Here is a 13,684-nt window from a genome sequence, read left to right on the forward strand (position 1 = left end):
CGATGGTTGCAGAGTCCATTTAAAGAAGGTAACTCTGATAATCTACAAAAGCTTTTACTCTCTAAATACTTATTTAATCCCTTCTTTGTAGCAGCAGATTAATAGGGACAATGGTGCAGCTCTTTTAACTTTTTATTCTGTTTTCATGGTTAAACGGTACTGCTATTATTATATTATTACAGTAAAGTCATTATAAAGCTCACCATTCAAGTCCTAAGGGAACAGATTAGGAAAGGTTTAATGTTAATTTAGAGTGTGTTGCTGCTGTTCCTACCCATGTCTTACGGATTCACTTATTCTTTACTTATACTTGTGTTTTCAACACAAGTAGGGCACAGAACCGGACCTTGAAATATGTATTTCATAATGTGATGCTCACATACATCCAAGAGGGATTAAATATTAACCTTTGAAAGAAAATACAAAATCTGCAATTTTTCCACTTGCTCCAAAATGGCTACATTTTGGCCATCATACCGTATTTCCTGTCATTGTCTTTACTAGTCAGGAAAGTTAGCAGCATAGTAATTCTTGACTATAAGGGAGAGACACACATTTAGGTATAAATATATAAATCCACTAAAAAAAAAGACAGTCCTGGGTATCTTTGTGAAGAAATGTGTCAATGGTGTCAGCTCAGACTTGTCCCCCGAAGAAATGCTAATGCATTTTGCAAAGCAAGGCTGGAGTGGTGGTGTAGAAATCAAACACACATTTAATTACCTTTGAATCAGCATCCCAACATTGGTGCATCAGTTCTGCAAAACTTCTGGGACAACTGCTTGGAATGGTTAATCTCTAATGGAAAGAGAATGTACCAGTTACTGGAAGCATTTCCCTTTAGGCTGCTACTAACAGTTTCCAATAAGAGCAATAGACTTCAAAGAATTGAAGCACACTTTCTCTTTTAAACGCAATATAAAAAATGTGGAGACATATGAGAAAGAAAAATCAAAATTACTACCACTAGCAGGAAGCACAAATAATTTTTAATAGACCTATAAGAAAGTAATGTATCAAATGCACAAATGGAGTTCCTTAAAGCTGAGAGAAGAAGCAAAACCAAGACAAACAGCTTTTAATACTATAACATAGTAGTTTGTGGAGGTTACTGCATAGTATTTTAAGATGCTTGTCAGATAGGCATAATGTACAGCCTGCCTTAATTCCTTTCTCCCACGTAAATGATCTAGCTGTACAATACTATAATCACTTTTGACACACAAATAGCTGAAATATAGATTACATTAAGTGAGTTAAAAAGAGTTAAGTGAGGCTCTACATGAAACATGATGTTTCAGGAGCCTGTGGTCAGAAGGATTAATGAGGACATGCAGATCTCAGAAAGCACTCACAGAGCACAGTGAACTCATAAATATTTCCTAATGACTGAAGACAAGGAGTTGCTGGTTATAGCCAGGACCACTCACTACAGAGAATTAGTTTGAAGCTAGTTTGGTTTCATTTGCTGAGAGTTTTAAACCATGAAAGAATTCACTCAGCCAGCCTTAGAAGATTTTTACATTAACAGCCTGCCTCCAGACTGGAAAGCCTAAAAGGAAATCCTTTCTCATATACACAGATACTGAAGCCTCTCCAGTTGACTGCACATGCTTCCAACACCACACACTGAAGGAGATCCCTCTGCTCTCCCTAATACAGTTAACTGACTTCAGATGTTTCATATTATATAAATAAATTTGTTAAAGTTAGGTAAAAAAAACCAGTTTCTCAGTGAAAATGAGTCCAAATGTAAGAGAGATCAAGCTGGAAAAAGGGTTCCTGTCCTCTAAGAGGTGAGAACCAGGTATTACAGTCCTGTTCAGACTAACCTGCCAGGAAGACCCTTTCAACTGCCCTACTATTGCCATTTCAGAAGCAAAGCAGAGCAAGTTATGCCGCTCTGTACCATTACATTACTGCAGCATGACCTGCAAAGCCTTACAAGACACAGCAGCCAAAAGTAAGGGTTTAACAATTCTGCTCCACAAGCATTTGAACACCATAAAAACTGGAAACATGAGATACAGAGGCAGGGCACTGCAGAAGTCTCATTATTAATGTCATAAATTAATGTGCAAGGGTTTCTGTGGAAGAAATACACAGAAATTTGTAAAATGCATAAATAAGTTGTACTGGTGCTTGATCTCTAATTGAGTCATTAGCCTAAAAATACACTGGCTGTAACCCTCACTGTTCCAGGAGGTGGAGAATCAGTTGCAATCACCACTTGTCTCACTCGTGCAGAAGGTCACCTATAAAATATGTAATATAGAGGTAGCAGGTTCCAAATGTCATATTATAATAAAGAATATATTTCTCAGTGGCAATTTATTGAGATCATATCTAGCATAACCTGAACTCTCATGCTTTGCTTTTTTGGCTTAAAAAAAAAAAATCTCTACCACAATAAAAATAACACTGTGAAATGATGCAGAGTGTCAAAGGAGATCCATACAGAAACATTAGAATCTACTCCGTTTGCTGGCCTCAGGCTTTGCAAAGGGGATTTTTCACCTTATGCAATTACGCTTTGGCCTCGATCCCACACCGATTTTAAAAGACTTGCAGTCCAAAAAATGGAGGACTGGCTCAACAGTGATTCAGTCTTGTTGTGGACTGGAACCACGCAATCCCACTGATGTCAACAGATTGAACTGAGAGCAGAACCTGACCCTTACACTTGTTATGGGACACAGAAAACTAAGAAGAAAAGTAGCACAACTGACTTTTACAAGGCTTATGCTGGACATGTTACCCAAGTCACGGCCAGAAAAAATAAAAACTATGCAATGCCCTCTAAGCTCCCTCACAGCCCTCTAAGGAAAATGGTAGCAGCAGGCTAGTGGTACCTGACAGGCAAAGAGCTGGCTCTGAGAATGCCACCCCTTGGGTATCTTCAGCCAAGAGTAAAATAGTCATGTCCACATTTTGCTGATACTGTATTTTACACAATCCCTGGCTCTGGAAAACTGTAGAGAAATGTACTGTACTCTCTGACATCTTTTAGCATGTTACTACATCTCTTTAAAACATTCCCAGTGCCACTCTGTACCCTTCACGTAAAACTGCACATGGTAGGCACAAGAAACAAATACTATTGATGGAAGGTTTTATGGTTCCTCCTTCAAAACGATGCATGAGGCCTTTCTTAAACTAGGAGAAAGAGTGTCTTTGTGCCCCCTGCTCTGATAAATACAGTAGAAGACCACATTCACAATCTTCACACTGGTATAGTAGCATTTCCAACTAATTGGTATATCACAGTGTCACTCACTGGAATTAATCCAGTCCTCAAAAAGAAGAAAAAAGAGAGAGGGAAAAAAACACCAACAAAAAACATTAAACTAAGAGGAGGAAACCTAACTCCTCTGTTTAACTCTGAAGCATTTTGAGAAACAGTTTATGTAGAAGAATAGAAATCTGTATTGTACAGCCACTGCCTCGCCATTGTAATGTTTCCCAAGCTTCCGCTGTGTCTAGATAGAGGAGGTTTCATCTTTGTGGAGGATTTCCATGCTTGTCTGTGTGTGGTACAGTCACAACTTTAAATGTTTTTTAAATGTAGTTACTGTCTTTGATATCAAGGGACTATGTGTTCAGATATACGCTCACATGTCCAACTAACTGAAAGCCTCAATTTGTGAGAAGAAGAAAAGCGAGGCTGGGGACACTGTACAAACGGTGTTTACACCACTGAAGTGCTTTTGAAATGGAAAGACTCTGCATGAGGAGGCTTGCAGCTATGCCACAGCCTTGCCGATACCAGTGAGGAGCTCATCTTCAATGTAGTGTTGAACGTAGGTGGCAAAACTGTAATTTCTCTCTTTTTTTAAAACTATTTTTTCTTCTTTTATTTTTGAAATTTTCATCTAAGCGGCAGTTTCTTGTACTATAGTGACTCCTGCTGGGAGAGTTAAGTTGAAGTAGCTGAAGGTCTCTTACAGATATATCAACTCCCGGCCAGTAAAAAGATGTCCTAAACGCAGGAGATGGAGTTAAACTGTTCCCCTACCTTGGACGCAATGGCTTCTTTCATCACTAAGAACAAACCCCTAGGTTTTACAATTGAGACTGAGAAACTAGTACAGTACTTGTACAATTTTTGATCTACAGCATCACGACGTGAAGCTGCAACAATTAGATGTAAAGGGTCCATTCATGAGGAATAACATCACTTTGACCCTTTGTGTTAGCTCCTACTGCTAATCTTTCCATACGCGTGAACTTACTTTCAATTTGAAGAAGATGAAAAAGTCTTTTGCAAAACCCCAATACTGTTTTCTGATCTATGTACCTGAATGTAGAAACGTAGTCTTACCTCGTTTTTTTCCACTACAAGCCAAGCTACTTGTAATCCTTCCAAGCCTTTAAAGGGGACCTCCCTTGTTAGCATCTCCCAGAGAACCTGGAAGAGAAAAAAAGAAAAGAATTTTTATTTCTGTACTTTGTATTTTAAATACATTATTAAACCTTGATACAGCACTATTCTGTATCCAATTACCAGGCAACCAGTTTTCATTTGCAGGAACTTGGACCAGTGTTTGTGTGCGAGATCCTCTCACAAAATTAATTTGAATGTTTCTGCTTTTTCACCTACAGAAAAGCCAAGATGAAAAACTCGGTTGCTTTTTTACTATCTTTGTACACTATAAAGTTCACATTTGGCAACTGGGACTTGGGAAGACAATGAACTCCTCCTCTCCTTCTCAGCTCCAACTAGACATATCTTTGCTTTGCAGTAATTTTTCATTTAAAAATATTTCTATGCAATTGCAACTAGTGAATGTGATCCAAAAGGTATTTTGCTCCTATGATATGCCTATAAAAATAAAATTTTGCAATCAAAACTGTAATTGTTTATCTCCAAGTATGTGATCATGTTAAACTAAGCAATACATGGCATATAAAAAATTACTCTGTTCTCCTCCAGATTTTATAGACATACTGTCCTTAGATATAGAAAGATCTCCTAATTTTGCATGCTTTTAGCATTTTGGTAACACGGTACCCAAGAATCTAAGCTATTCTGTAGAAAAGAGTTTGGCATCATCAAAAAGGCTTCAAGTCAATGAATCCAACTTGTTTTTCTGCTATTGGTACAACATATTGGAATTCAACCAAATTAATAGCACTTTGTACCTCCACTTGTGTATGTCCCCAGTTTTTTACAGCAGAACCTTCATATACACATCTAGTTACGAATATCTACAAACTTTTTCTTCGGCTCATATATCAAGTATAACAGCAACAACAAAATACATTTAATGCAGGATTTGCCAAAATGCATTAAGATCCTTATGCAAGCCTCTGTATCCTCACTGTTTGGGTTAGTGCCCAGGTTTATTCCAGCTGCATCGTTTTGAATGGATTGTGGACAGCTATGAAGATAATTAGAAAGAAAATGCAACAATATTGGCAGATGGAGGTCAAGCAAAAAAAATGCATTGAAGCAGAGTTGGGTCTTTAATCAAGTGAACAGGGTACTCCAACAATAGACCGATTTGAATAATTCTGCTTGAGTCAGAAGACTGATTAGTAAAGGTAAGGGTATCTTGGAAAAATAAGAACAGTTTTTCTGAGAATAAGAAATATATGGGGAAATCTTTTGCAGACGTATTCAATTACCCTGTTAGCCTCAGTTCAATCCTTTCAGAAGGAAAAATAGGCAACTCAATTGTAACTCAAATTATCACCTCTCTACTGGTAGAGAAGGAAATTTAATTGTGAGAGAAGGAAAACATTTAGCAGTCCCATGTACTTCAGGCAAAATAGCAGTGTACAGAACAGTCAGTTTAAAACAAAGGTCCCTGGACCAAATCAAACATGTGGTTGAGCAGCCTTGCAGAACCACCTCATCTGTGTGACTGTACCATGAAACCACAGAGGAAAAACTCAAGTTTGCACATCAGATAGAGCAGTATCTAAATAATCTTCATAATAAGGAACATAATGAAATACATGTTAAATGTCTTCAAGAGCCTTGAGCTGGAAAACTACTGCGGTGCTACCTTTCTTTCAGAAGACTGTAAATTTTAAGAGCTGTCTTGTTTCATTCATGCACATATGCTTGCGCAGAACATTTTGCACCAAATTCCTTTATCATGACACCTTTAGTGTTTATTTCCACTGCCCGAACAGATCACCACCTCCCTAAACCAACAGTGCTAGCTATAAACACTTCCAACACTGCACATAGTTGAAGAGAAAACCAGCAATCTGACACAATATGAAGGATTTTTCTTAATGCCTTCATTTTACTTATAAATGAAATTAAAAGATACTAAAGTGGGATGTTGGAAACCTTTGTATTTACTTACACAGGTTTAGAAAATATTTTAATAACAATGCAATTTTCATATTCAGGCCAGTTGTATAGAGAAAGCCTTTCCTTCCAATGGTGACATGTCTCTATGTTCAGTTTTACATGAGTTTCAACCCCCTCTCACGGACTTGCTACCCTGAATCATCAGCTAAGGTGAATGATTGCATCAGCAGTCTTTTAGAAAGCAGCAAATGGGTACCTTCTGCATTCTCATTTACCTCTTCCTCTCCCCAAGGTGATTCAGCAGCAGACAAGGACCTCAACCTGACTTACCCCAGCCTCTTTACTATGAGGTACACACTTGTTCATTTTCAGAACTGGCTCCCCAGCTCACTTCATAGGAAAATCAATTTATCCTTCCTTTTTGGTGTATAATCTAACTGAGACTGACATGGTTCACATCCCCTCCCACCTGTGATGGTGAGGATCACCTGCTTTCACAATCACATCACATCTCTGTAATGATGGACAGCAGCTGCTCACAGAGAAAACAGCCAAACTAGAAAAAATTATGAAAAACAAAGCAAGGCCATTTAATGTAGTGGTTTTGTAAGCTGCAGCCTCTGAAGATGTTGGACTCATCTTTGCATACAGAGGAACAGAAAGGAGAGATAAATGTATGTATGTTCACCCTATACATGAATCTGAGAATAAGAAATATTTTGTCTTCAGAAAAAGCTCACACACTTATTTCTGTCAGCTCAGCTGTGCATTTCAATTCCTATCCTCTCAACTATGTGACAATAACCCAAAGGAAAACTTAAACCCACAACACCCCTACCCCATCTCCTCACCAGTGCAAAGCCAACAAAGATTCAAAGTGCCATGTGGATAGGGGAACATCCAAGGAAGTAATTTGAGGAAAAGAAAACACTCTGAACACCTTCACTGAAAAAAAAATTGCTTTGTCTGGTAGGAAACTGTTCACAGACAATGGTCAGGAGCCACAGTTAGCAGAAGTACAGCATAAGCATTAGCATTGCGCTCACAGAGGTACTGCCCTTAGGCATGAAAACTAGGTCTGTCTTCTCTGCATTGATCCAACTGCAGTTAAAGATCGTGTAATTCTTTTCAAAAAGAGTAAGGGATAACCCCTGGAGCTGGCCAACATTCCCTCTATAAATAACATATGTTCTCATAGCTAAAGCAATGTTTGAACAGCTGCTACATTTAATGGCAGTCTCTATTCCCCCAATAGCCAATTAATGGTTTTACTTATTTGCTCTTGTAAGTGATAAAATAATTCAGCTACAGCGGATAAGCTCTCTGTGATTAAACACATTTATACTGATACACAAGCACACACTGTGGTGCACTGCAAACAGTTCTGCCAGGGTAACATATTCTGAGCATATGTCTTCATGATTTTGAAGCAGCTTTTAGAGTGACACTGTCATCCCACATACACTTTCCTATCTGGCAGAGATAGCGAGGAATGGCAGAGATGGCAAGGAATAATTTTTGAGCAACATACAATGACATACAAGTCAGTTTCTGGGTTCATCACTTGTAACACTTGGTTTCAGTTGTTTAAGAGTACAGACTTGGAAATGAATCAGAAAAGAGAACTAAAGCATGGCTGAAGGAAAGTGTAAGATCTGTCTCTGTGCGGTAATAAATCTCCTGGAAAATTTAGCTTTAGCATTTCATGACAGTATTATAAATTATTTACTATGTATCTCAGAGAATACATAGGCCTATTTAAACATCCATGAAGAGCAGGACAAGCTAATCTAAACCTTAGCTATAAACATGTACACAACTGCTCACAAAAAGGAAAATTCGTTTCAGCTGAGAAGCAGCTCAGACCTACGAGGCTGCAGAAGGACTTCAACACTTCATGGAGAAAAGCTCTCTCACAGCTTAAACAGAATATTTAAAATCACAGATTGGTTTGTAGAAAGAAAAGACCATCCGATAAAAAAATAGAAGAAAGGAAATTAAAGAAAAACATGGGGAAGATGAAAAATATTGCAAATGAAATATCTATTCCTAGCATCTTACTAGTTTACATTTGAAAGGATTCTGTTCTTTGTTAAGAGGACTTTAACTGAAGTAAAGCAGATTTGTCTCTCTAGCACAAAAGCTGCTGGCAAGTGCTATGCTTCAAAAAGGGATTCTTTACATTTTGTTTTTATAGATGATAATAACTTGAAGAGACAAAAATACCCTTTCTCAGATTTCTTGTTTTCAGACCCCTAGCTAATTCTCTGATAGTTTTTACACTTATTATAGGGAGATTCCAACTTTCAGTATTATATTCAGGCCATTTCTTGCTAGTATAACCCACTGTATCAGCAATTTCAGCAACAGAGAAATTGGGCCACTGCCATTCTTCATTTCTATCCCTCTATCTCCTCTGAAAATGATGGTGTTCCAAGACTAGAGTTATAAAAAGATTAATTACTTTAGCCTAAGTGAATTCATAAGCTTCTACCCACAGTAGAACACATTAGTTCAAAAATAATATATTAAAAATTGTGGGTCATTATTAGATGTTCTAAAGAAGCACTACACACCCATAGCAACATTAAAATACTCTGGTAACACTGAACTGTTTTCATAAGGAGGGTAGTTCAGTTCTACCTCCAAGCACAGAACTGTCAAAGGAACCTTACTTTTTGAATGAGGCAAAATAAACTATGCACAACATACTGCTCCCAAGGCACTGTTAATACTTGACATGATATTAAACAATTTCTTACCTTCTCCCACTTTGAAAACATTACCTAAAGTCAATTCAGACTAGGATGACTATGTGAGCAGTTTAAACTATAACACCATGTATGGAATTTTTCCTCTAACATTGTTGCTCTGTTTTGAAGCTGGAATGTTTCCCTTCAGTGGATAATATGTGATTGCTTCCAGTAACAGTTTACATTAACATTTACATTTGTTACCTTATGTTCTCTTACTCTTTGTGACCCAGTTCAGTTAAGCAAAGATTTTGAATCTGACAATAAAGGCTCCTTTCAAACCTTCAAACTTTCACTGTTAGGTGATGCCACATCAGGTCTCAAATTTTTTTCTCACTATAAACAACTGTTTGGAAAAAAGTTTAAGTCATCCTCCACTGAGACATCAGCTTAGCTATGCATAGCCATAGGTGCTAGCTTAAAACCACAGTGCGTCCCTCACATCTATCTCCTCCCATCCCTCAAAGAGAAAGCGACAATACTTGACAGGTAGCGAAGAATTTCTCATTCTGCCACTCACTGTTGAATCCAAACAGAAAAATGGTTAATACAATGATATGCATGGATACTACAGCCCCACATCCTTTCCTTTCCCCCCCTGAAGTACTCTTTACTGTCCTCTGGCAGAGAAAGGCTATGGGGTTAGGCGCACAGTTGATGTGACCAGTAGGGCTATTTCTAGCCTACTTTATATTGCAGAGCAAAACTAAATTAGAGTTTAACTGTGGACAGAGTAAAGTAATTCACATTACTGAATCTGAAAACCTGACATTCTTATGAACTATAACTGATTCCTTACCCTTCAGCAAAGCAGTGCTGGGCTTCTATATTTTCAGATGGGGTCTATTCTCACAGATAGTGATAGCAGTGTCTTTTAAACAATTGAGCATAGAGCAGTTGTTTTTTAATAAAAATCAGTGACACTATTTTGGGGAAAGTGGAATGCTAATGATTTCATCCTGTTACACACCTATTACAAGACAACCTTTTTCTCCTTGGTTCCACAAAAAAACCCCACAAGCAGAGATTCATGATGCAGGTTTTTCAGCAGCTCCTGGAAGCCTTTGGACATATGGTGAATACTTGTGGCAAAGCATGCACTTCCTATGCTGGCATGCTGCTACTCTAATCAGATGTTACTAAACATGCAAAATACTATGTTCTTCCTACCACTTTCAAGCATATAATTATAAATTATTGGTCAGTCTTAAAAGGAAGTGTGGGGTTTTTTGTTGTTCTTACACCACGCGAATTCTGTCACACTAGAGAACTGCTACAATGCATAGTGAGATGAGGCACTCACCACTCCATACGAGTATGTGTCACATGTTTCAGACACTGGAAGACTTTGAATAACTTCTGGGGCCATCCATGGGAACGTGCCCACTAATGACATGTGTGTCGTATGGGAGTGGAATCTTGAGGCACCAAAATCACAGATCTGGCAAAAATAAATAAAATATTAAACTGGTATTAACAGTATCAACCTCATTCATCAAACATGGAAACATGCAGTCAAGCAGCAGCATCTGTTTTCAAATAATTAAAGTGTTCATACCTTTAACACACCATCAGCAGCTATAACAACTGAAAATGAAAAAACAAAAGGTTACAAAAATGCTGAGAACAAGTCCAATACACTTTTACAGGAAAATACTTTGGTTTTCAATAAGACAAATGACCCTAATGTGAGCCAGCACCTGAACGTGCACACCTGTCCTGGTTCCTCTGAGAAGCTTACAGAACATATGCTGGATACCTGCAAGCCTCCAAAGAAATGCAAAACCTTTCAGGTCTTATTGAGTTAAAAGACAACACCACCACAGATGAACTTCATTCTCCCCAGTATAGTTAGGTTTAACAAGAAGCTCTCGGGAAGAGTTGTTAATAAAAGGAGAAAGCCTACAACCAAGGTGAGACCTACATATTTCTTGACTATTATCTCCCTGTGTGCCCCTCCTATCCCACCACTAGTAGTAGAAGTTTCATCTAAAAGGCAATGTTCAGCAAATTTCAAGAACGACTGTCAATTGCTAAGTACAGACTCCACACTCAATGTGTATTACTCAGAAGCCTGAGTATGTGTCAAACATCAAAAAAAGCCACAGTAAAGACAAGATTTTCTGATAAGAAATAATAGGCCTTATCCAGCCTATTGTGTCTGGTGTCTGCCAGCCTTCCCTGGTACTCAACCTTTCTAAATACGAAAAGGAAGTGAGGAGTGCCCAGGCAGTGTCTGAAAGCTGATGAGATGGCCAATCATGGCCAGCAAGACACAAGTTGGAAGAGCCCTCCACAGTGCTCTAGATGATGCCAGGTCTGTAGTGAACTTCAGACAGGCTCAGGATGGGGAGGAGGGAACAGGCTCTTCTGTGCTTCAACAAGTGAAGCTTTGATGACAACCAAGACGTTAGCTCTGCTTGTTCACAAAGCTCAGGCACAGATTTAAATGCCACATTAACAGGTAACAGTAAACACAGAGCATTTCAGTGTTTTGCTACTTTACCATTCCTGGACTTCAGGTCCCTGTGGATAACTTTGACTGGAGCTTCCATGTGTAAATAGTGCATTCCTACACAAAACAAAGGAACAATCCAGTTAGGCTGAGGAGGGCCATCACATATCTGCAGTCATGTTTCCTGCTTCCCACTAGCTCTACTCATTATGAGTTGCCATACCTGTATGCCATATTGACATGCTGAAGGAGAAGCAAAGCTTCCTGTAATCTACCTCGAGTAAAAAGCACTAAGCAAAGCTCACATATATCTCAGAGCATCTATATGGATATGCTAATGGTTTTTAACATCATATGTAGTTATTTTCTCTAACTATATAGTTAAGGAGGTGTCTACACAATTAAGCCAGATATTAATTTAATTTTTTTTCATTAGTTTACACTAGTTCTTGTGTGGTCAGTCACAGAGAACACAAAGGATGGAACAGCTTATTCTACGTTATTATACAAAGAATTTCAGTATGTTTGCTGAGAATAAGCCCTTAGCTTCCTTAAATGCCCCAAATCAAATCAAATGTGAGGGCAATTATGCACTTTACCTCATAATTACTCTACATCAGCAAAATTATCCTCTTGGGACTTAGGAGCACACCAGAACTGGCTCACAGAAGCCATTTTCACTCCAGAATATTTTGGATTCATAATAAACAAGGAACATATTACAAAGAACAGTGAATGGGTTTTGCTTTTTTTATTTATATATGTTTGGTTGGTTTTGTTACAATTTAAATAAGGAAGACTAGGAAGGCTCTCCTGACTTTCTAAGGAAAGCATCTCCAGCTGTACATCTGCTGGCTGTGTAGGACAGCATACGCCACTATTCTTGCTTACCTTTAGCTATGTCAGTGGCCCAGGTCATGATATGATCCATATCCATCTCTTCACTTTTGTTACTATTAATGTAATCAAACAGTGAGCCAGCAGAAGCATACTCTGTTAAAAAACAGCAACAAACACAACATTTTAAAACATTGCACCTAACTTGAAAGATGTGGTAGAAACTCTGCCAGTTCTACAAAGCAGTCAACCTCTGGCTTAATGACAAAGAACTTGGGTTCGATAGCCTAATATTATTACCAGTGTAGTAGGAGAGTTTATCTGATTATCCTTACAGACATAATCTACTACTAACAAAAAATGAAAAAACAAACAAAAAAGTGTAATCATATAGAAAAATAGGCATTAAAATGAAAAAGCGTTAGAAAGGTCTGGCATCAAGAAAGATCAGGCAAAGCAGTTCAAATTCCAGAGTAAAAGGTTCTGGATGCTCCTTGTTCAGGACAAGCAGATGTTTTTCTTAATTTCCCTTAACTGTACCTACAGAATCCCACAGCAGGATTCTGTGGGTACAAACAAGGGCTTTTGGGGCCCACTGGTGTTTGGAAGTGTGGCAGATGGAATCCAGTCTGACTATCAGAGTTGTGGGGCTTAAAACAGGAATAACAAGCTAGTTATACCTACACATATTTAGGTGTGAAACTGGAGACAACTCAAATCTCCACAGTACCACTTTCATATAATCTAAAATTCTTACTTTTTTGAACAGTGCGTTTGCCACTCTTGATCAGAACAGTTAATAGATTAGTTTGGTGGTATCAGATCCATCTTATTGTTTCTAAAATCAGAGGATACTCCCCACTGGTAAGCAGTACTATGTATCAATGATGCCCCATAACAAAATATAATTTTTAATTTTTTTTTTTTTTTTAAGTAAAGCCACATGCTAAATACATAATGTTCTGTTACGAGGAAAGGGTTTGCAGGTAGAAAGTCTCCTATTTCCCATGGAGAAAAAAACGGAAGGATGAAACTAGAAATCTAACACAGAGATAAGCAGGACAGATTTCCCTGTGCTGCAGGTCATGTACAGTAGTTTAAAGGCCGTAGCTCTTCCCCTCAGTATTTCTTAAATAAGTTTTATGCTTATTTAGAATTCATGGATGTTTCACCAAAAACACAACAGGAGGTTCGTAAGATGAAGCAGCTGATACATTTTCTTTTATCTGTTTGCAATGACAGGGCAGGCACATGCCACCCAGCGCAGCCCAAGCAGCACAAAGACCAGGGGGATACAAGGAGCAACTTAAGCCTTTTGTCCCTCTCTCCCAAGGCTATTCAGTGTGCTTCTCAGGCAGCATTTAGAACCTA

General features: G+C 38.3%; 1 protein-coding gene across 3 annotated transcripts in view; it reads right to left on the bottom strand.

The window, feature by feature from the left end:
• Positions 1-13,684, bottom strand: part of LOC309575016 (mitogen-activated protein kinase kinase kinase 20-like) — a 66,329-nt gene that overhangs the window by 20,360 nt on the left and 32,285 nt on the right. For all 3 annotated transcript variants that reach the window (XM_082285142.1, XM_082285143.1, XM_082285144.1), the window contains exons 4-9: positions 12,368-12,469; positions 11,528-11,593; positions 10,580-10,608; positions 10,325-10,462; positions 4,322-4,408; positions 724-798 (exon numbers count right to left, since the gene is read on the bottom strand). In XM_082285142.1, the coding sequence (XP_082141268.1) occupies positions 724-798; positions 4,322-4,408; positions 10,325-10,462; positions 10,580-10,608; positions 11,528-11,593; positions 12,368-12,469 (497 nt within the window). The remainder of the gene's footprint in view (positions 1-723; positions 799-4,321; positions 4,409-10,324; positions 10,463-10,579; positions 10,609-11,527; positions 11,594-12,367; positions 12,470-13,684) is intronic.

Source organism: Coloeus monedula (genome assembly GCF_965178545.1).
Source record: "Coloeus monedula genome assembly, chromosome: 7".
NCBI lineage: Eukaryota > Metazoa > Chordata > Aves > Passeriformes > Corvidae > Coloeus > Coloeus monedula.